Source organism: Spermophilus citellus (assembly GCF_964194105.1).
Source record: "Spermophilus citellus genome assembly, chromosome: 12".
Taxonomy (NCBI): domain Eukaryota; kingdom Metazoa; phylum Chordata; class Mammalia; order Rodentia; family Sciuridae; genus Spermophilus; species Spermophilus citellus.
In genome coordinates, this window is record NC_138198.1 from 109,820,101 (window position 1) to 109,844,435 (window position 24,335).

At 35.8% G+C, this 24,335-nt stretch overlaps 1 protein-coding gene across 1 annotated transcript in view; it reads left to right on the top strand.

Annotated features, from left to right (window-relative positions):
• Positions 1-24,335, top strand: part of DCC (DCC netrin 1 receptor) — a gene marked incomplete at both ends in the record, with an annotated part of 1,098,829 nt that overhangs the window by 1,045,028 nt on the left and 29,466 nt on the right. Inside the window, 2 exons of the mRNA XM_081263478.1 lie at positions 2,651-2,767; positions 18,235-18,396. Of these exons, the coding sequence (XP_081119604.1) occupies positions 2,651-2,767; positions 18,235-18,396 (279 nt within the window). The remainder of the gene's footprint in view (positions 1-2,650; positions 2,768-18,234; positions 18,397-24,335) is intronic.

The following is a 24,335-nucleotide window of genomic DNA, read 5'->3' on the forward strand; positions in this document are numbered from 1 at the left end:
ATTTTCAGTCCTGATTGCCTGATTTTTTTTTTCATCCATGCACTCTTCTTTCTTCTTTCCTTGACTTGTGGATACTAAATTTTCTATAGGAAAAGATATTTTTTTCAGTTCTTCCTCAGAATTAGTGCTTTCATGATGTTGCCACTTTAAAACCCATACTCTTTTAAATGATCTGGCCTCCTAGGGAATGTATTTGCTATTTTTACAGTTGGAATATACTTTCTCTTTTTAAAAAATAATATATGTATGTAGATGTGTATGTATGTGTGTATATACATGTATACGTATGTGTACACAGCATGTGTGTGTGTGGTATAAAACATGTTTCCAAATATGTGCATATTATGGAATAGTCAGATTGAGCTAATTAGCATACATATTATTTGACACATTTACCATTTGTGGCGGAATATTAAAAATCCATTCTCTGAGAGGTCTTAAAAATGTAATACATTATTAATTATACTTTGTATATTGTAGGTTGGATCTTTAAAAGTTAATCCTCCTATCTAACTGAAATTGTGTATCTTTGACCCACATCTTCCACCTCCATCCCTATTCTACATTTCTATTCTATCCCTCATGCTACACTCTGCTTCCATAAGTACAATTTTAAAATATATATACACTTAATATACATGTGTGTATATGTATACACATAGAGAGAGACACACACATATATACAAATTCTAAAATTGACCAAATATAACAAATTTTGACTGGTATCCTTAATTAACAAACCTCATGACATATAATCAAAATGAATTTCATTTTTCTTTTCCACACCCCCAGTATGCTCACAGAGAAATCATTCTCTTGCCCTTCTTGCATCACTTCAATATTACCAATCATTCTCAGTTAGAAAACCAAAAGAACACTTTTGTAAGAAGGCTCTCCTCTTAGGTCCCAGTCTCAATTCAGCAGATAATGAGGATAGTGAGCATGGCTATGTTTTCCTGACGGAGACAGAGTTGATGTGTGTGAAGACAGTTGGAGTCTTTTTTTCTTGCTTCTTTCTACCTAAAAAACTAAATACTCCTTCTACATCTCTGGCTAAAGCAGAGGGAGGCAGCAGGCGTGAGGACAGCAGGGAAGGATTTTATCACCTGCTATTTTCACATTATTGGTAATCTCTGAGTTTGACAAAATTTAAACATCATTGCTCCCTAGAAGCATTTATTTTTATGGTCTTTAGAGAACTCAACAATGCTGTTGGTCATACACACACACACACACACACACACACACACACACATTTATATATATACTTTTTTTTTAATTTACAATTTTTTAAAATTTCACATGATAGTGAGGAATAAAAACAACCACATTGTATTGCCATTCTGTGCATATGTGCCGGGAGGTACTTTCTCTTGTGGATTATATCAAGCCAGTCTTGGCAACCTATTTCCCTATTCACTCTTCTACACAGATTTTTTTTCTAGATATCCAGCTTTCCACAAAGTTCTGTGAAACTAGCTTGATCAATAATTTTGTTGGAAAGTATTATTTATTTTACAGAGGAACTTCGGGGGTCAGCCTGTTTTTCTTTTGTTGTTCTTTGTTTGCTGTGTAGAATTAGAATAGTTTTATTTGTCATATAGACATTGGTACAGATTTTGAAGGATGTGTACAGATTCAGAAATAGGCAGGCACCATTATCTTACCCACATGTAAGGTATTCCCAGAATTATTTTTAATTTTAAATTCTATTAAAATTTTAATATAAGACTGCATGTGATTTTAAAAGAAGACTTTAACAATTGTGAAAAATTAGTACCCAAAAGTACAAAAAATGTGTTTCCCTTTTCCTCATTTCAAATTCCTAATCCCTTTCACAAAAAGAAAAGCAATATTAAAAAAAATTTTATGTGACTTTTCTGAACAGATATTGTATGTTTTTATATAGGTTTGTATATTTGTGTATTTATACATATGTATTCCATATAGTGAGCACATATATATTCAGTGAGTATGCATTATATACTTTTATATGTATATTACATAAATGAGAACATATGGAAAATTCTATTCAGAACTTGTTTTAATGCACATTGTTATTAACTTTTCAAATCTGCATTAATCTTTCTCATTATTTTTAGTGACTCTTAGTATGGCAATTTATGGAATCTTATTAAATGTATCTAACCATGACCATCTTTATTTTTAAAGAATGTAGCTTGTTTCTCATATTTTCTATAAGATTTAATGTCTTTTAGTTTAAACTAGCTGCATGGATTTTACTAAATTAATACAGTGGAATATTATGCAGCAGTTAAAATCATTTCACTGACTTATGTATTGACAGATAAAGATATTTGTGTTATTTTTAAGCAGATTTCAAACTACTATGCGTTGAGTAATGCCATTTTCGAAAAACAAGTATATTAATGTATGCATTCTTTCTGTTACATATAGATAGATATATATGCAAAGACCATAAGCATCAAAATATAAAACAGTTCTTTCTGGAGATGAAGTCGGGGTTAATTTTGTCAGTTTTTATATAATGCAAGTGTATGGTTTGGGAGAAAGTAAATGCTATCATTTGAAACACCTGTAAGAGGAGTAAGACATGGGAATACCTGGGGATAAATGACGTGTTAGATTTTTGAAGAATATTCATTTATCAAAAGCACTTTTCCATTAGGTCAAGACACTGAGGATGCAGGGAGCTCCATGTCCACTCTGGAGAGGTCACTGGCTGCACGCCGAGCCACTCGAGCCAAACTCATGATCCCCATGGAGGCCCAATCCAACAATCCCGGTGAGCAAACTTATCCCCACAACGAATAGATGAAATGCTTTCTATGGGCACATTTTCTATGAAATATCAAGTTATCAGCAAGAATTAAAAATTTCTCTGCACTTTCTAGACAGAAATAATAAAGAATGACAGAAACCATATCATTTACAATTAGAAATCCTAATTGTTTTTGTGTTATTGTCTAATTTATATATATAATCAAATCGTTTCTGTTAGAAAGTAAATGTCCACATATTTAAGGAATTGTAAAACCATGAATTGGTGTGAAAGGAGCTGACATGTATATCCGTATTATTGATCTTAATCTAATGATCACCTTCATAGCCCTATTTTTTACTTTTTATAATGGGTCAAATTTTCATACTTAAATAATGTGGCTCTGTAGGCGCAAATGTCATCAGACACCCACTTATCACCCTCTCCTCGTGGAAGGTTTCTGTCTGGCTCCCACTTCACTGATGATATTAGCATCCAGGGATCGCTTTCTGTCCAATTACCTGTATGATCAATCTTGATAATTACCCTGTTCATGCAGATAATCCATCTGATACCCTGGACTGTTAGTTCCTTTATGTTACCTGCAATGATATTGGCTCCAACCCACCTCAGTTCATCAATTGCATGTCACACCAAACCAGTACAAAGTGCCAGTTTCTACCATCCTTCCATCACCTTAGGATCAGTTTACTGATACTTATTTTATTGCCCCGTTGCCAGCAATTCTTCAGTCCCTCTAGAACCTTTAATTCATTAGCCTTCTTCCCCCCTACTCATCTCCCTGGTGCACTATTTCCCCCTCCAAACTCGACTCACTCTCTGTAGTCATTTGTTATCTCTGTCTGGTCTCCCTTGATCCTCCTTCGCCATCTTACTCACCTGGAAAAAGTATTCAACCCTGATTAAATTAGCAGCTCCACAGCTGTTTACCCTGTGCACTAGAGAAAGACACACAGCCTTTCTTCAGGGCATGTGTGACCACAGGTCCAGGGTCACCTCTCATGTATTTGGAAATGCCAGTGCGTTTATCTAGTGGCAGTTTCATTTCATAAGATGAATGTTTTATATTTATTGTGACATTTCATACTCAAAACCTCTCTCTCTCTTCATCACTCTTAACTAGAAGAGAAGCATTCAGAAAAGATGGTATTTTCATCTTTGCATCAAATCTTGTTGACCTGACTGTGCTCCTGTCTGAGAACCATCTTGCAGACCCTTCTTTCCCACTGAGGGGCTGTTGTGTAATTATCCCTTACATTGCATGCCTCATTGGTTTCCCTCCTCACTGACCACTGCAGTGGGCAGAAGGCATGCAAACGTTCTGGCCAAACCCCTGTTTTAAAACACACCCATTTGATACCACTTCTCCTCTCCAACTAAAGTTTTGTTCCACCCTTTTACTGAAGATTTTAAAAAGTTGTCTGTGGCTACTTTCTCCTCTTTCTAATATTTTTATTAGTTGTGATCAGATTTGCACAGTCACTCTCCACTGAAACCAGGGTTGCCATGGTTATCACTGTCTCCACATTGTCCAATCAGAAGGTCAAGTCTCAATCTATCAGTCAAATTTGGAAGAGGTTCACACTTTTCCCCTGAAACCAGTTTTTCCTTGGCTTGCAATATACTAAATTTCTCCCATTTACTTTCTAGCCCTTTAGCTCCTGCTTCTCAGTATCCTTTATGTATTCCCCCTCTTCTTCCTGATCTCCAAAAGTCAGAGAGAGTACCCAGGGCCCAGGCCTCAGGCTTCCCCTGCCTACACAAGTATCTTAGTCTATGCCATCTAGATGGACGGCTTTAATGCTGTCTAAATGCAGATGGATTCCAAACTGTATCACTAACCTCATTGCTTTCTAGGATCTTCATCAGATATCAACTTCTCCAAATGGCTATCTATGGGTATGTGAGCTGTGCTTACTACAGCACTCTTCTTTTCCCATAATTTTCTCTGCCTTCCTCCAAACCTGTTCATTAGACCATTTTCTTCACTTCAAGAGACATGGTACCACTGTTCACCCATTTACCCTGATCAGAAGCACTAGTTTCATTTTTCTTTATTCTGATTTTCTCACACCCCCCAATCCAATCTTCCACTAAATCCCATACTTCCTGGTTACAAAATATACCCCAAATCTGACCACCCTTTTCCATTTTTCTCCAAGCTCCCAGTGTCTCTGACAGGTGACTAGACTATGGTAATACATGTATGATTCCTTTAGTTCCCATAATCAGTTATCTATGCAGTGGCAGCTGTGTCCTGGACCAGGTTTCTCCTCTGTGACTTCCCATCACTGTAGAACACTAATTTTGCCCTGTTCTACAAGGCCCCATGTGGTCTGTGCACTGTGGTATCCCTCACTTTACCTCCAGACGCTCCCCTGTAATCCATCACAGGCGTTGCCCGTCCTCTCTGTTCCTGGTATAACACATTCCAAGTCAGCGACTCTGCACTTGATGTTCTCTTCCCTTGAGATCTCCTCCCTCCTGTCATCCAGGTCTCTGTTTGCTGCCATCCTCATAAGCAGATCTTCCCTGGATTCTGCCCAACTACAGAGCATCTCTGGCACTCTCTTCCTTCTCTGTTCTGCTTCTTTATTATTATTATTATTATTATTATTATTATTATTATTATTATTATTAATGCATAGCATCATCCTGTTTTCATTTTTATGCTTATTTCTTTATTACTTGCTTCCCATATTTTAACATAATCTCTGTGAGGGTAGGCAGCATTTTGCTGGTTTTGATCACTTTGTATCCTTGATACCCAGAACTGCACCTGGGACTTGATACTATGTACAAGTACAGTTTATTTAACCGAAGGAATGAATCCAGTTGTTAGATTTTTTTTTATTGATTATTTAAAGCATTAGATAGCTCATGATATATCATCTTTCATACATTTGACTCAAATTGTGTTTTGAACTCCCATTTTCACCCCAAATACAGATTGCAGAATCACATCTGTTACATATTCACATTTTTACATAATGCCGTCTTAGTGACTGTTGTATTCTGCTACCTTTCCTATCCCCTACTATCCCCCCTCCCCTCCCCTCCTCTCCCCTCCCATCTTCCCTCTCTGCCTCCCCTGCTGTTGTTCAATTCTCTCCCTTTTTTTCCTTCCCCCTTGCCCCTCATGACCTCTTATAATTTTATGTATCATTGAAGGTCTCCTACTATTTCCATGTGCTTTCCCTTCTCTCTCCGTTTCTCTCCCCCCATTCGTCTTTGTTTACTGTAGTCTTTTCCTCATGCTCTTCCTTCCTGTTCTGTTCTTAGTTGTTCTCTTTATATCAAAGCAGACATTTGGCATTTGTTTTTTAGGGCTTGGCTAGCTTCGCTTAGCATAATCTGCTCTAATGCCATCCATTTCCCTGCAAATTCTATGATTTTGTAACTACCATGTGTCTGTCACGTCTGCCCTCTGCCCCAACACGTCTTTTCTCAGTTTTGTGGCAAATAATACAAATGCATGCATGGCACTTGAATTGACTGCCAAGTGTTCAATTCATGGAGTCAGTACTGTTTATTATGTCTGATGTACTGATAAGGGAACTGCAGGTTGAGAGGCAGGTGACTTGCTTTCATCCACGTCTCTGGTCAGTGATAAAGCCAGAATTCGGAGTCAGAAGTCCTTCTCTCCATAATGATCCTCCCAACTGTACCACTGCAGGAAGCTCTTGTCCTTTCCCCTTCATAACTCCTGCTACCTAGAGAGGGGCTGCTGCACTTAGCTGACTCTTTTCTCCCCACTCACCACTTTCCTTTGTAACCAAGTTCTACCTGTGCCCATCTTCTCCAGCTGACTTCTCAAAACTCACTGTTCTTCCGAATCACAGCAGGGCCTTTCTTTCCCCCCTCCTATAACAGATTCCCATAGCCCATCCATGTTTCTTTCACAGTGTCTCTTGAATCCCTGCCTCCCCTACTGCTCCACTCATATTTTGTCCTCTTCTTTATGATCTCAGCCGTGGACTAGAAAGATAGCCTCATACCTAGTCTCCCTGTCTCTAGCATCTTCCAGATCCTATGTATCCTGTTTGACAGATTTCACCCTAAAACAAGGTAAGCATGGCAGTGTCCTCTATAAATTTTTCAGATGGCTCCCATTGTATGCCAAGAAGAAACAAAAACAAACAAATAAAAACTACACAGTATTCTGTATGTAAGATTAGCACCTAGTTTCTTATTGCAAGACACTTGTGCCTACCCCAAGTGCTTTCCAAGCGAGACTCATTGCCAGTCTACAATGCCTTTATGGCATTTTTTAAATACATAATTCTACCTTACATGGTTAGGTATTTAAGTCCAAATTTTCTCTCCTCTAATGGGTTGTGAATTACTTCATGAGAGGGAGGTAATGTATCTAATTCATCTTTATATTCACATATTGTATAGCATAGTGCCTAGCACAAAATCAGTGCTTGCTAAGTATCTGTCAGACGAATGAATGAATGAGTAAATGTATTTGTAGGATGTTTTCCTTGTGCTTGTAACATATCAGTGTTTCAAGGCCCTTTTCAAATAAGTTATAGATAGAATATCTTCCAACAAAATTTTCATGTACTGAGAACAATTAAAATCGTTTTTATTAAACAGGAAAAAATAAACGTCTTAAAAATAGAAAGATATGGAATGAAATCAGATAATTATCAAGACTTTTGATTATCAAAAGTCACTTGGTAAAGTCACTTTATCACTTGGTAAATTATTAACTTGCTCATTATTAATTAATTCTCATAATATCATCATGTGGTGAAATCATTCTGATTATACACTTGGGAAACACAAACTTGGACTATTTAAACAACTTGCTACAGGATACCCTGAGTAGCCTCTAAACTTCTATGGTATACTGCTTTTTTCAGAGATAAAGACTAATATAAGACTTATATTATTCACATCCTTTTATCTTCTTTACTGAGTATTTTTTTCAGAATTTTTTTTTGAAAGCAGGCAGCATCTCCAATTTACAAACTAACACTAAGGTTCTCAGAGTCTGAACCGGAACCCAGTGTCTTTCTGTCCTCTTGCCGGGCAGCCTCAAATTATCTCCTTGGGCTCTGAGTGTTTTCTGTGTCTGAAATAATAAACCTCCCTTATTTCCAGCATCTTACTCTATATGAATGAGGCTCCTAAAATAGCTTGCAGTAGATTTTTCTTATTATTGTTATCAAATGGATTAATTCACTGATTAGGTTATGGCTTTCACAATCTAATCATTTCACTTCTGAATAGTTCAATATTTTCTCGTTCATGAGCCTTTGAAAGAGACCTTATATTCAAACCATAACATATAGTTTTACAAACTGTTTAAGTATGTGCTCTGATCTATCGTGAGATATATTCTACTCTTGGATAAATATATACTGTCTTCACATACATAGTCTTTTCACCAAAAGACATATTCTAGAAGGTGCTCTATTTTCTATAGCATATCTTTGTTGACATGGATAGATACATTGTAGTTTATTTATATAATGGAATAACATGCATTCATAAAAATGAATATACTAAAAGGTTAAAATACAATATGGAGACTTTCTTTCAGAAATATTATGTAGCCAGACAGAAATTTAAGAGACCTATATGACTCAATTTACATAAAATTCAGAAACAAGCAAAATGAGCTATGTTATTAAAATAGAAAGTGTCCTTACTCTTGATAGGGTTTGATTAATAACTGGAATAGACTATAGAGCAGCTTTTGATAATGTTCTGTTTCTTATTCTGGATGATGAATACTAGGCATTTCACTTTGGAAAAATCATTAAGCACTACCCTTTACATAGTCCCAATTTTTCATATGCATATTATACTTTAATAAGAAATGAAGAGACAATAGAATATATTTTTAAATAATTTTGTCATGTTGAATTTTTCTTTGTTATATGCAGTGTGTTGAAGAAACCATATAAAAAAAATAAAATTACTTCAACATATAGCCATCATTGTTTTCTAAAATAAATTCTTAAACTTATGATAATTAATAAAAATTATTATTTCACAGATATTATGTAGCCAGGCAGAAATTTAAGAGAACTGTATAATTCAATTTATATAAAATTCAGAACAAGCAAAATGAGCTATGCTATTAAAATTAGAAAGGATACTTACTCTTTATTTTATTTCTAAATAAATTCTTAAACTTATGATAAATAAAATAGTTTCTTTGCATCTAATCTGATTGCCAAGGCATTAGATACCATACAATGTTTAAGAAATATAGATATGTATCCTGACAGAGCCATCAATTCATTCATAATAGTAGATAAATTTACCAAGGGACCCAAACACAATTATTTAGATATACTAAGATCTCAACTATAATATGGAGTCATATGTAAACCAAAACCATAACATTTTTTAAGATTTCTAGCCATATAGAGAGATGTCTGCTGTTCCGTTTATGAATCATTATTTCTTAAGCTATTTGTATTTCTTTTTTATTAGTGCATTATAGTAATTTCTCCCTCTTTGTTGACATTTCTTACCATGCTCTATAAAATGTTATTTAGCAGATAAAATATAACCTATCCAAAGCTATTTTTTTTCCTTTTGTTTTTTTAAATCCCACAAGGAAAATGTATTTATTTTCATGGGAGAGAAAAATCTACTTATTTGTCAGAGATTATATTTCATGGCTCACAATCATTGTTGCCATATGCTATTTCCTGCCCGTGTGACACCACACAGCTAAGTGTCCAGATGTGTATGAGAAATGTCCCAATGGACAGCACAGGCTGGATAGCACCTCAAACTATTGACTCCCCATTCATAACATGGTGACCCCTGCCTATAAAATGGTAATCAAGGGTGACTATTTTTATAGTGTCCAAAGTATTATTTGAAATGCTCTTTCTTACAATAATAAAATTAATCACAAAATATAAAAGCATCAAGTCTTCTTTTTCCTGACCTTTTAAAGGGTTATAAGGGTCATGTGCTGGCTTTTCCAGTGATCAGACTCTAAGACAGAGATGAGAAGACTGGGGACTTATTAGCAAATACTTCTAGAACAAGGCCTGGGAGGGAGAGGCATGTGGGATTGGGGTGAGGATGACATTCAATGGACGTGGTGTAATGGAGGCCTCTGCTAAGCTGTCCTTTAGAGTTGTCCCATCAGAGGCAAGGCTGGAGCTGGCCTTCTGGACCCTGCCTCATGTACTCTTTGTTGGCCACCTATCCTCAGACAGGTGACCTTGGGTGAACAGCTTCCTCTGTTTGAGAGTAGTTTCTAGAAAGAGATTCAAATTGTATTATATTTCTAGAATTTTATGATACAGTGGACTGTGACCATTTGTGTGGCCTTTTCTCAATCCTATAGATGCTAGAGCAGAGAAGGGACAGAGGAGTTTGTAAGGATGTAGGGGATGCAGGTCATCTGTAAGATCACCTCTGTATAAAACTCTAATAATTTAATAGAAGAGAGGTTTTTGGACAGAATCCTCTTGAATTTCAATTTTTTCTCATTTTTTCCTCTTTCCCTAGAAATACTTGAGACAAAAAAAAAAAAAAAACGTACTCTAAAATCAGAAGTCTGCAGAAGGCAGTCTGAAGAATCCAATAAAGGGACAGGGGCAAAGGAAGTCAGGCAGTTTGGCTTTGTGATAGCTTTGGGCTGACTTACAGCTACGGGTTTGTAGATTCTCTAAAACATTTACTGTGAGAATTTTCTTCCCATTAAAACCATCTACTTTAGTAATTGGGCTGCAGAGAGCAAACAAGCAAGTTGGAGAAACTGTTTGGAGGTGAAATAAAGCTATATAAGTAAAGTAGATTTTTTATAAAAAATGAACTTCTGCTGGCCCAACCTACTACAGTTCTAGAAGGTCTGCTTCTGTGCAGATGGATATTGAGAGGCACTGGCCTGTGATAAGATAATTCCAGGCTCTAAGATGTTTGATTTCAACTCAGAATCCTTGTTCGACCCTTGGATACAGGATATGAAAGACCAGTACCCGAAGAGGGGCCCAACTCGATAGGTTTCTGGAACTAGGTATTCATCTCCCAGTAGCTCTGGTGGATTCACTTATCAAACCAAGAATGCTTTCCTTGGAGCAGTGGATGCAAATACGTGCAAACAGTGGTTCTAGCACCATAACATCAACAGCATACAGATTTTCAACAGTTTGGAACTGTGAAGGAAGGACAAAGTAGCTGAGATTTCAAACTTCATTTAAATTTGCATTAGAAACATCATCATTACCTAATAGATCATTCCAAATACTAGTTTGAGCATATCATTAAGATCAGATTTTATTCTTTGAGTCTTGAACAGCATGCTTCATTCTTCCTTCATTATGATTGCCTTGAGAAGCAGGACCTCTGCAGCCCCACCATGCTGTATGCATTGGGCTATATTTTGTGACTGTCTTGGCTTTATATAAGAATAAGCTTTAAAAGAGTTGTGAATAAATGAGAGCACAGACTTTGTTTCTTGGTAATTTTATAAACAAATGACTTGTTTAAAAAATTGAGTCAAAAGTCTCTTGGATTGCTAAACCAGGTAGTTAGTAGAATTGTGTGGAAAGCCAAGAGATGGTTTTGGAGGTTAGACATGAAGCTTAGTGGTGGAGCACTTGCCTAGCATCCATGAGGCCCTGGGTCAGACCTTCAACACTGCAAAACAGACAACCAAACACTATCTGACTTTTAGGCTCAAACAAGTGTCTGTAGGGAATACAGAATTATGCTTTCAGGGAAGATTTTACAAGGTAAAAGATAGCTTGTTTCTCAAAGATACAGGGGATCTAATCACGAGGGGATCTGGCAAAGAGTCAGTGAAAGTATCAAACCTCAGATGATGAAATGTAAAAAGAACACTGACTTCAATTATAGAAAGATTTTCTAGAGCAAATGAAGTACAGATGCTTTTCTTTTTAAGATTTATGTCAGCAGTTCTTCTTCAACTCCTAATGTCTTGGAGATGTTGACAACAAAATATACTATCATTTATTCCAAGACCTTTCCCATCTAGGTCAAGGTTTTGGGGGGATCTGGGGCTACTTATAAATGATTAAGGCAAATGAGTTCACCAAGTCTTGGCAAAGTCGCTGGTTTGCTTAGAAGGGAGTAGTATTATGCCTGTAACTCATCTTCTGGGAATCCTATGGACCCACATAAGGGTTTTTCTTCCCTCCAGCCTCATCTTTGGTCTGATACTTAGGGTGTCAAAATTTATTCCTAGATAATCACAACTGTTCCATATTTTTTAACTTTGTAGCCCTATCTCAAAAGATCTCAGCCAAGATGGCCAACAAAAGGGGTAAAGGTAGAGGGATTTGGGAATCCTTAAATCTCCCTTATAATAGTGCATGACTTTGGATCTTAATACAGCTTCATAGCCACCCTGAGACTGGCACTGAGCCAGTTAGCATCACATTGTACCTCATCTTGTGATGTGTGTCTAAACCACATTAGAAACAGGCTCAGTAGACTTGACACATGAAGGACTCATAGATGACAAAACAAGAATTTCAACCCAGAGTTTATGTCATGATCACTATTCCAGTTCTTCTCCTCCCCTGTGGGAAGAACTTAACTTTCCAGTCTCAAAAATCTTATAATTACAACAAGTTCAAATTTTATTTCAAAGTGATTTATTTGCCTCTGTCTTAATATATTGCACTTCTTTTTCTCAAATGTTTTTTTTAAAAAACATTTCCAACTAGATAGTATTCAATCCACTCTTGGTTAGACATGTTGGAGCCATGCAGATTAGTAATAAGAGTCAATGTGTATGGGGTTCTAACTTCTGACTAGACACTTGCCCACTGGACTATGGATGAGCTTTTTGATCCTCACTCATGACTGAATCATAAGGTTAGTTCTCAGAATCCCAGAGGCTGGGGAGCCTGAGGCAGGAGGATCGTGAGTTCAAGGCCAGCCTCAGCAACTTAGCAAGGCTCTCAGTAATTCAGTGAGACCCTGTCTCTAAATAAAATAAAAAATAGGGCTGGAGATGTGGTTTAGTAGTTGAGTACCCCTGAGTTCAATCCCCCCATACAAAAATAAATAAATAAATAAAATTGGTGCTTGGGTCCTCTCCATTTTACAGATTAGGAAACTGAGAAATAGCTTGAGTAATTTACTCAAGTCAATGTATAGTTACCTATTATTACATAACAAATCACCCTCGTAAGGTAGCAATATAAAACAACTTTCACTTACTTTCCTAACAGCTTGGTCAGAAACTTAGGTATAATTCAGAAACCCAGGTAGTTCTGAGTCAGAGATTCCCTGCTGGCTCTTGGTCATGGGCCTCAGTTCTTTACCACTTGGGCCTCCTCCTGATTCTCCCAGTATTTCCTCAAGATGTGACCTCAGCCTTCTTCCAGAGTGTGATCTGAAAGGTGGGTAGTAAGAGAGAGCAAGTCATCTTTTCTAACCCAATTGTGGAAGTGATCACCATCCCTCCTGCCATATTCTATGAGCGAACAGGTCACACTGTAAAATGTGCAGAGGACTCCCACAGGAAAGCAGATGTCCTTGGGACCTGCCTTCATACTGCCAGTGACACTTACTCAGGAGCAGGTGGCAGAATAAGGTAACATACCCAGGCAGTTTGACTTGAGCACTTCAGTTTTTCTCACCATGTGAAAGACAACTACAGAGGGTGTATTTGTTAATCTTAGTACTTTCCCAAAAGAGGCCCTACATCAAGTTTGTGGATACTGTTGAATATTATCCTGTGAGACTTGCTAGTCAAAGAACACCTGAAAAGATGGAGGGGATGTGAATATATTTCAAGGGCAATCAACACTAAATTTCCAAATGTCTCAACTTATATATAGGTGGTTGCAGAAAAGATAGGGTAAAGAGAAGCCGACAGAGAAATCATTTCACTTGAACTCTTCACTTCAACATAATTATTATCTTTATTGTTATATTTGTTCCCCTCCCTCCTCCACAAACCTCTCAATTCTGTCAAGTACCACACCGAGAAACGTCTAGGAAAGATTTTAGTTCTTAAAATTTGTAGCATTAAAAATGTCTTCACTTTAGATTTCCTGTAGGTCACATGTAGTACTAACATTTTAAAGATTGTTGTAAAAGTTCTCAAATACCACAGTGCCCAGCTCAGGGAGCTAAATAAATTGGTGAGGGAATTTCTACTTGAAAAATCTTTTTGCATCAGTGTCAGATATAAATTCAATTGTCAGCAAACTGTGTCAGAAGAGATTTCTTGTCATGTCTGGCCACAGAGCAGAGATTTATTGAAAATGCTTGATGATATGGCTCTCCAAGCTATTTTACATAAACATAACAGCCCAGTGAATGTTTTAATGGTAGTGTTTGTGTTTGTGTGTGTGCACGTACGTGCCTGCGCGCATGTGCGTGTGCATGTGTGTGTGTGTGTGTGTGTGTGTGTGTGTGTGTGTGTGTGTGTATTTCTGGTTCTCAAAAATGATATCTCAGGGGAAAATAACAAAAGATACTTTAATTAATAGTACTGTATTCTACTTTTTTTAGGATGATTATTTTTTTCAACAACTATTATTCTATAGAAATGTGGACTTTAACACTCCTGCAAAAATGAATAATAACTCAGAATATGGTCAAAAGCAAGGGTTATTCCACTCCAAGTCAGGAAATAAAATAATTAGAGTTTTTGAGATACACAAACACAATAGATTATTCTTTTTCAAGGGACTTCTATTATTTGCAAACCCTTTTATGCCCAGGTCAGCAGCCAAAATGGGAAACTATTGAAAAGTGAAATTTCTTTCTTCAGTAATGAAAGAGTTGGAACTGGAGGATAAGTTTGGTCTCTTGGGTTCTCTCCATTCTCTAACTTGCAGATTCTGTGGCTTGCCAAGTTCTTTTTATGTTTTTCCATCCAAATTTATTTGGCTTCATACTAGAAGATACTGATGAAAACCTTTTGCTAAACATAGTATAACACATTGGTTCAAAATATTATTGTTTTTATTATAGCAATATAATAATATTGATAATGAAATGAAACTTTTTGTAAATAGTCTGAAACATTGGCTTTTAATATTATTACTTATACTATAATAACACAATGATATTGAGAAAGAAATATGCATAACCTGTGGGTCAGGCACCATCTCTATTTAAGGGTGATGATTATTGCCACATTTATTTTATGAGTAGAAACTGTCAATAAGGTTATGCTTCGCAACTTGACCAAAAGTCCTCATGGTTGTTCATGATCTTGTTTGATCAGTAAGATGGGTGAAATGATGAAATTAAATGCCTCAGAGTTTGGAAATTTGGGTTTTATGAACATACATTTTTATACTCATATTTGATTTTATTTATAAATGTGTTCAAGTCCATTTTATTATTATTATTATTATTATTATTATTATTATTATTACTATAATGACTATATACCTTGGAATACTAACTAATATATCAAACCACTTAAAAACTCCAGTGGGTTAAAAAGTCAGATTTCCAGATGTGACTCCTTTTAGCTGATAATCCCTTCTGTAAGCTCACTTGAAAAATGAAGTATTTCTAGCAGTGTATCATGAGACATGAACTCAACCAAATTAAAACCTCTTTCTTGAAGGAATTGAAAATCCTTTGGGCTGGTATCTGACTTCAGTCTCTTGATTCCTTTTAAAATTTCCTTGCCATTTTAAAAAAATTTCTCTTTTCTGGAGCCATGCATGTGTATGTGTGTTCATAATTTACTCTTTATACAATGTCTTTATTGAGGCATTTTGCTCTGTGTCATTTATTTTCAAGTTTCCACTTACGTCTGTCCTAAACTAATTTAGAAAACCTAAACCTCACAATTTAACATTTAATATATTTTGTTTTAAGTTAAGTTTCTGAGAGGTGAAATTTTTCTGATATACCACTCTTTTAATAAATTGAAAAAAACCCAAAATATGATAGTAATTGGATATTCATTATCATGCCTTTAGTAATCAGATGAGGAAGCTTTTCTTTAAAAGAGAAAGGTTAACATCACTCATTTTTCTTCTTGAACTATTATCCACACTTGACTCTCCTCATAAATTAATATATAAACATGATCCATTTTTATGATTGAGTACCTAATATCGATCATCTATCTTCTTTGCAGCATGAAATTTTTATGAACTGAAATTTTATGTTTTTATTTCCAGTGACCATGTCTTTTCTATTTTTTTTATGGTTTGAGTTAACATTACAAGTAGTGTTTCTGTACCCTTGTATATAAAGTAAAATTTTATTGGACTTTCATCATTTAATGACATGAAAGGGTCTTTTTGTACATTAATTGTATATATTCATGTATAGATACAACTTATTGCATAAATTCTACTTCAATATTTTTATTGATCTAAAACTGAAGAACTTTGTTTGCATATATGTATGGGTAAATGTTCTAACAACGAGATTTTTTTACTACAATGATTAACACCTAAATTGCATGCCAAAAACCTTCTTTGAACTCTCATTCAAAATCATTGATATTAATCTTTCAACTCACAGCTAGATGAGGACCTCCTTCAATTATGCTGAAAGTATAAGTTATAGATTAAATCACTGAGAAATAATTTGGTATTCATTCAGGTTTGCACATTCTCATTTTCTAGGAGGTACAGCCACATAAAGCTGTGCCTAGACTTACCAAGTAATTATAACATATAACTACAGGTTTCTATAATATATGGAGACAGTATTAGGAAAAAATGGAATATAAGTTATAATGTACCTTTACTAAAGCAACATTTAGTAAAATCTTTCCATCTTATTAAATGATTTATGTATTTTTAATCAATTTGTGGGAAATACCCTTAATTTGATCTATGCTGTAAATTCGCTTCTCACTTTCATGCCAGGCAATCAAAACTCTTTATCTGAAAAAAGCTAACTTTCATTTTCCAATTCAAATAGGTATGTTCGTATGCATTTCAAGAAATATTATACATACAGTGGAAAATTAAATTCTGGAATACCTTTTTAAATTCTTTTTGTTTGTTGTTCCAAATCATTATTGGTGCATTATAGTTGTACACAGTGATGGGTTTGTTGTTCTGTATTCATACGTGCACAAAACATAACAATGTAATTCTGCCAGTATCACTCCCCAGCCCTTCCCTCCATCGCCCCCTACCTCCCATCCCTTGGTGCCTTTCATCTACTGATCTCCCTTTGATTTCCATGAGATCTTCCTCCACGTTTCTTTTCCTTTTTCCTCTCTAGCTTCACCTTCCAAGTTCAATTTATTTCACTGAATGCAAAGGTCCCTAGTTTCATCCATATTCCTGCAAATGACATGAACCATTTTTTAAAGCTAGTTTACTACAAGCAGCCCTTTCAGTTTAAAGTGTTGTAGTATTAATATAATTGATCTGCATGTTTAAGTTATAAAATGTAAAAAAAAAAATCAATGTGTTGTTCCTCACTGATTCACAATAGTATAAGGTAATTTGTATCTATAATTATGAAGCTATTTTTAAAATCAGATATATGATTTATAGGAAAAAAAGGTTTCCTTTAGCAAATTGGCTTGTGTGTACATTCCAGAGTCCAATGATTAGCATTAGAATATATCTAAATAAAAATTATGTATTTAAGAAAGTAACTTTATTAATTTCCTAGGAACATACAATAAAAACCTCTTATTGCAGTGCAGTAGCTTGCTTAACTTTAATGGAGATAATGTGATGATTGGTTTTTGTTTCTTTGTTTCTTTATTTTCTAATGACACACATGGAATACTACACATTTTATAAAATGAATTCAAATGGAGTTTGAATAAATATTTCATACCAATATAATTGAATAGCTACTGAATAATGGAATTGAAAAAAGCTGACTAAATCTAGATGATATATAGATAAGTTTTTAATCTGTAGATTTCAACCAACATAACTAAAAGATGTTGATATTCCTGGAAAACATTTAGCTGCTTTTAAAATAATATTACTCCCCTGCACTGATTTGGGCCATTTGAAGGGTTTTCTATTTACAGATAAATCCCAGGTATGAATATTGAGAATATACCTTGCTTTCATCATTCCAGACTGTCTCTAGGGGGCAGTATGTTTATTTACGGAATAATAGAAAGTTCTCAGCCCTTCCTCAGCTCTACATACATAGTACATTCAATCTGTGAACAACTTAACACTTCTAATTCCATGTTTTGTGCTTGAAGAAAGAAGGCGGCAAAATAATAATAATAATAATAATAATAATAATAATAATAATAATACCTTTGAGATGGCTCTGTAGTCTCTTGATTAATCATTTCTCTGAACCATGGAAAGTTTAGAACTCCAGCGTAATGCTCCAGAGTAAGATGCTTCAGAAGTGAGCTATCATCTCTAACATAAGAAGGGGTTTATGGAAGAGGTAAGTAATGAACCACCATGAAGTTACAGAGAGTGTTGTATATGGATTTGAGGATCTTAAAATTCAGCCATTTCCCTTTATGCTCACTAGGTGGATATGCAGGTATTAAAAGAAATAAAATGAATATCTTTGTTTTGCAGCTGTCGTGAGTGCCATCCCTGTGCCAACCCTAGAAAGTGCCCAGTACCCAGGAATCCTCCCATCTCCCACGTGTGGATACCCCCACCCACAGTTCACTCTCCGGCCCGTTCCGTTCCCAACGCTGTCGGTGGACCGAGGTTTTGGAGCGGGAAGAAGTCAGTGTAATGCATTTTCCTTTCTTTATAATAAAAAAAAAATGAATACTAGCAAGATAACTTGTGAAATGTGGAACATTCCAACCTTCCTGTGCCTTGGAAAGATAGATTTTCCTATGATCTTATTGCTAGAATTTTCCTTTCCAACAGGCTGTCCTTTGGTTCGGAACAACACATTGGGTTACGTGCTTTTAGGCTGATTTCCTAGGAGTTCTTCTACAGCCCACTATACTGACGTTCTGGGGCACAAGGGCCAACAAAGGCCAAGTATTTTCATAACACAATGATGTAGTGGGTCCTTTAAATTAGTATGTACTATTAAGTAAGTGGTTCATAATCAAGTCATATCTTGCAATGTATTCTGATTTAGTATCTGTTGGTCAAATTGAAATATGTCTCAGTTGACTCCCAATGAATCAATACTTGTTGAATGCTTTGGCATTCTTTACTCATTTAAGCAATACATTCTCAGCTTTTAATATTGGAGACAAAAGAGTTTTGGAGTAGTATTTCATATTCCTGAAGGAGGGCAGAGGCAGGAATAGAGGGAGATTTTTTAGCTGTTGTATACACCCTAGTGATTTCTTCTGTGCCATTTGACATTTTTCCCCCGTGAGCACAGCATTTTAAAATCGATTTTATGACTTTCATCTCTTAGTTAAGAACAGGTGACTCAGCAGCTTATGTGAGAGAGGATGTTTTGTAATAGATATGATAGTAACAGCAATAAAATGTATTTGTGAGGTAAGCTATATTTTTTCCAACCCAATAGGGGCAGCTATAAGAAATCATAAATCGTCTAGATGTAGCAAGGTTAGAATTAAAAGGCATCAAAAATCTGCCAAGGGAGAATGAGATTCATTTTCTCTTTTCTCATTGCACATCATACCTGCAGAATAGAGTTGTGTGTAAAAGCTCGAGGGAAAAGAGCCCCCCATGCTATAGTGAGTAAAATTAAATGAGAAACATGTGGAAGTCTAACAGTACATAATTTCCAATCCCAAAGACAACTAAAGGTGTGTTTTTAGTAAAAAAAAAAAAAAATTAGACCACATAAGTTCCTATGTCATGTATCAAGAGAACTTTTTAGTTTTAGTTAGTCCTCATGGAATCATTGTTTAGTATTTTCTTTGAATTTTCTTCCACATTCTGTGACTTTAAAGACATATCAAAAGAAAAATTGGTAGGATGGCCTTTCTCTTGTCCCTTGGACATGACCTACAAGCCAAAGTTCACTACTTTTTGTATTGGTAATTGTGTTAGTGGGATTTCCAATGCTGTGACCAAAATGCCTCTCATAAACAATTTAAAGGAGGAAAGATTCATATTGGCCCAGGGTTGCAGAGGTTCCAATCTGCTGGCTTCATTGCTCTGGACCTGAGATGAGGCAGAACATCATGGAGAAAGGGTGTGCAGAGGGAAGCTTCCTAGTTCATGGCAGCCAGGAAGCAGAGGGGGAAGTAGGTCCCTGAGAGCTTTCCAAGACTTGCCCTCAGTGGCCTGCTTCCCTCAACCATGCCCCCTGCCTACAATTTCCACCACCTCCCAGGAGTTCATTCAGCTATCAGTGGACTAATCCACTCGTGGGGTCAGAGCCCTCATCATCCAATCACTTCCCAAAAGCCCCACCTCTGAACCTGACTACACTGGGGACTAATCCTTCAACATATCAGTCTTTAAGGGACTCATGTACAAACCATAACAGTGATTAATTTTGTCCATGATATATTCCTCTCTGCTCTTCCCTTTCAAAATTTCCTCCTGGAAATTTACCTACCGAGGTCTATAGCCCATCTACTTCTTCCTTTTTTGTCTGAGTTGGTGCAACTTATAAAACTGTCTCATTAAATCATGGGGGAAATGATTCTGAAAGTTAAAGTTCAATGAAAAAGAAATGGGCTGGTAAAAACTTTTTGAGTTTTGTCCGTGGTTAAAAGATATTTATTTTCATGTATTTTTCTAGTCAGTGATTTTGATAGTGGGAAGGCTACATATCCAGGGATTATCTGGGAAATCTTTCTATCTTCTGCTCAGTTTTCCTATGAACCTAAATCACTTCTCAAACTGAAGTCTGCTAGAAGTTAATTAGTTAAAATATTTTGTCTCTGTAATAGGCTTTTTCATTTTGGTAATTGCTTTACAAGTAAGGATTGTTAAATAAAGATAATTATTTAACTATTATAAAATAATATAAATATAAAACATACAAACATATATAAGTAAGAAAAATAAAATAGTCTAAATGAAGTGCTTGATAATTTTTTGAACTTCATCTAAAAATCACAGGACAATGGACATTACACTTCTCACCAAGATTTTTAAAGTATATATTCAGTCATTCATCAAGTATCTTTTGAACAAAATATGTGCAATGCCAGAGAAACAGGATTTAATATATGTCAAGTGATTGCTTAGAAAAGAAAAAAGAAAGGAAGAATAAGTACCTTCTTTTCTAGGCAAGAAAATATTTTCTAAATCAATGTCAGTAACAGTTAACTTCCAGCCACTCAGTATTGGTTTCTAAATGCATTGGAGAACACTAAGCATCTCTGTTCTCTTTGAAGCAGAAAACATTTCATGACTCTGGGTAGAAGCGTCTTATTAGTCACCTTGAGAAACAGAGAAAGGCACACATAGAAAAAGAAAAAGATGGCTTTGCAAAGTGTAGAGACACTACTTCCTCCAAAGTTATCTGAAAGACCTTAGAGTTTGGTTAAGAGATGAATCACTAAAGCCCTGATCCCAAAACTTGCTGCTTTCTGAAATCACAGATAAAGTTGAATTTCTCTCCAAATGTAAGGAAATATATAGCAAGTACATGTGCATTACACACTTCTGCTGACCCATCCACAGAGATTCATACAGTTGTGATAGATAAATATTTTTTTCTCCCTTCTAAGAAACCTTCACTTGGAGTCTAAGCCTCAGTAAGGCAAATGAGCTGTCCCTAGGGACAGCAAAGGACTTAAAGCACTGTACTTTAAGAACCTATAAAATACATAATAGTCATGGGGTTCCATTTGTGCCAGTCATTACAGAACTGGTAACCCCATTTTTCTCATCTTTGAATCCAGTTGCAATACTAAAGTTTAAGTGACTTCCACTCTTCTCTCAAGTTCTCTTAGAGGGCTTGCCAATTTTATCCGTGCTATTTTTTTATGAGCTCTGCTTCTCTACCAAATTGCAAGTCAACTAATAAACAGAATTTGATCTAGAAAAAAATTAGGAATGCAGTGGAGTTCATGGATAATTCTCTAAATCTACTCTGTAAGTAACTGGGATCACTCAGGAATATTACATGATCCTGTTCTGAGATTCAAGAGTGAATTGAGATCCTAGAGGTAGTCATAACTTAAGAGTCTTTGCAGAGAGTTATTAGTATGCTGTGTTTCTATCAAATACTGCAAATTTTAGACAGAAGAAAAACCCTCATTTCCATTTTTGCAACATTTTTGCCAGTTATTCTGCAGCAATTATTTATGTGTTGACATTAATTATTATAAAGTGCCTTGAGATTTGACTCTGCTATGTAATTGTATGCTATTTGTACAGTGAATTCCTACTATTTCATCATTTGAAAATGAGTGCCTTGCCAGCACCTATTTCATTCTCACTCTATACTCTGAATTTTCAGGGAAGCTGTACTTTGTGGGCAAAAGAAGCTTTCCTTTGCTTTCAGAGCTGTAAGCACAGCTAAATGCCATGTCACAGAGCCAATTTGTCTCATGTAGGTGTCCTGGAGCTGATGCTTAAACTGGCCAAATGGTCACATTTGAAATGAAAGCATTTCTATGGCAGAGCAGTTGCTATTGTGTTTGTTTTAGGGTTTTTACTGCTTTAATTGTCAGCCAGTTTTGAAAAGCATTTCTTTTGCTCCACTTCAAATATAAGAATTATGAATAATCTTTGGAAACCCTTATCCATTGTATATTTTGAACAAAACAAAATAGTCTCTTCTAGATTGGCAATTTATTCAGTCCCCAGAATGTTCCCTCCCATTCTACCCAGGGCTTTAGGCACTTTTCTTTTATAGATTTCACCTATGAGTTGATACATCTACATTAAAGTCCACATCATGGTTATCCCAGTGGGGAAGCATCATGATCAGCAGAAAACCTGAGGATGCAGGTCTGGGCATGCAGAGAACTTTTGGTTTTAGAGACACTGATGAAGAGCAATACCATGAAAGAGTAGGATTGCAAGTGTCCCAAAGAATTTTAGTGATACTGTCAAAATGCATATGTTCACATGACATATTAAGTATTTTATTAAAGTAGAAGATTCAGTGTCAGAGGACTAAAAATAGATGCATGTACATTTCTTTAAACTTACAATTAAATAACATTTTAATATGGATCTCTTCCATTTTGAAAGTGTAGAATAAATAGAAAAGGAAAATATGAAGGAAACAAGCAAGAAAGAAATATATTATTGTTTCTTTAATACAAAAGAATTTCTGAAATACAATGTGGCTTAATTGCAATTCCTCTTCAATACAAAGAATCACCTAAAGCAGATTTCTAAAGAAAATTGTGAAATGTCTTACCCTGGACAGATATTCTTAATTTGATCATAGGAACCTTTTAAGAAGAATCAAATAGCTGGGGGCAAAAAGTGATGGGAGAATGGCAGCCTCAAGAACCGTATATGTGAGGCTCACAATTCACGAAGGATAAGAGACCTTCAGTTGAGTAGAAGACAAAGCATTTTAAGTTCCCCCAAATTTTCCCTGTGAGATTATAAACTTCTTGTAATAAATAATTTTTTCCATCCCAAGGATTATCTCCAGAGCCCTTCCTGAGACAGGCTATTTTTCCTTCCTAAGCAATTACTTCCATCTAACAGTTTATGACTATCCTTTGGGACCTGAAGCATGAATGAAGTACAAATAAAGAGACCCACATCAAAGTGGACCTTCTTAAGAGGACAAGAATGAGTGCAGTCCTCAGCCACCATTCTCAGGCCAGTGACACAAAGATGCCCATGATGGGAATTAGCTCAATAATCAAATCTTTATTTGGATAATTGACCACTCATCGTTCTCTCATTTAGAGGAAATGTGAGTCCATAGTAAAACCTATATAGAATTTGTCTCTAAACCTATGCTTGCAATTATCTCACAATATATCACTGATTGAAAGCCAACCCCAAAGTGTTCCTCTCCTTTACCATCTTACAAGCAACTTATCTCCCTGTAACACCTACCTGGAGTATTCTTAGCAGTTCACTTTCTTGATTTCCCCTGTTTGAAAAAAAATGTTTTATGAAGGCTCTGCCTATTTTTGGCGCTGGTTGCTATAGGGCTACATCCTGTCCTCTCAGCCCTACATCATCCCACTTCCATCTTTGAATGAGTTTAAGCCCGAAGGCCACTCCATGACCCAAAGGACCTCTGACCCCTTCCCAATATAGAAGAATGAGAATGAATGCCTCAGAAGACACATTTCTGCATATCTTTAATAGCATGTCTTGATCTTTTGTACCTTTCATCTCTACTCCCTTCGGCTTTATCTGATTTTCTTTCTATCTCCTTTGCCCTTCGCTAACCTTCTTGAGCCTCCTGGAGAGTCTCAAAATTATCTCTCTGAAATTCATTATCTTGAAATAGTTCCTGTTTAAAAATTATTTTTTGAAAAGTGAAATATTCTACCAATGGCTTTTTTTTTCAATTTACCCAACAAAACTTTATTCAGATATAAATCATCTGAAATACTTGTAGGTGGTTAACACTTAAAGCTGTTAGGCAGTTCCTTTTTATTTGTGGTTTAACCTGGATCTGGTGATTTTGAATCTAAATGAAAAAAGTTGAGTCACATTATCCTTCAAAAGAGAAATTGCCTTGGAAATATTTTAGTCTTATTCAACTATGTTCCCTAAAGCTAAGGTGTATTTTCATACACAAAGCTGTCCAAATGCCCATAGGCTTTCATAGATGACTATGTGGA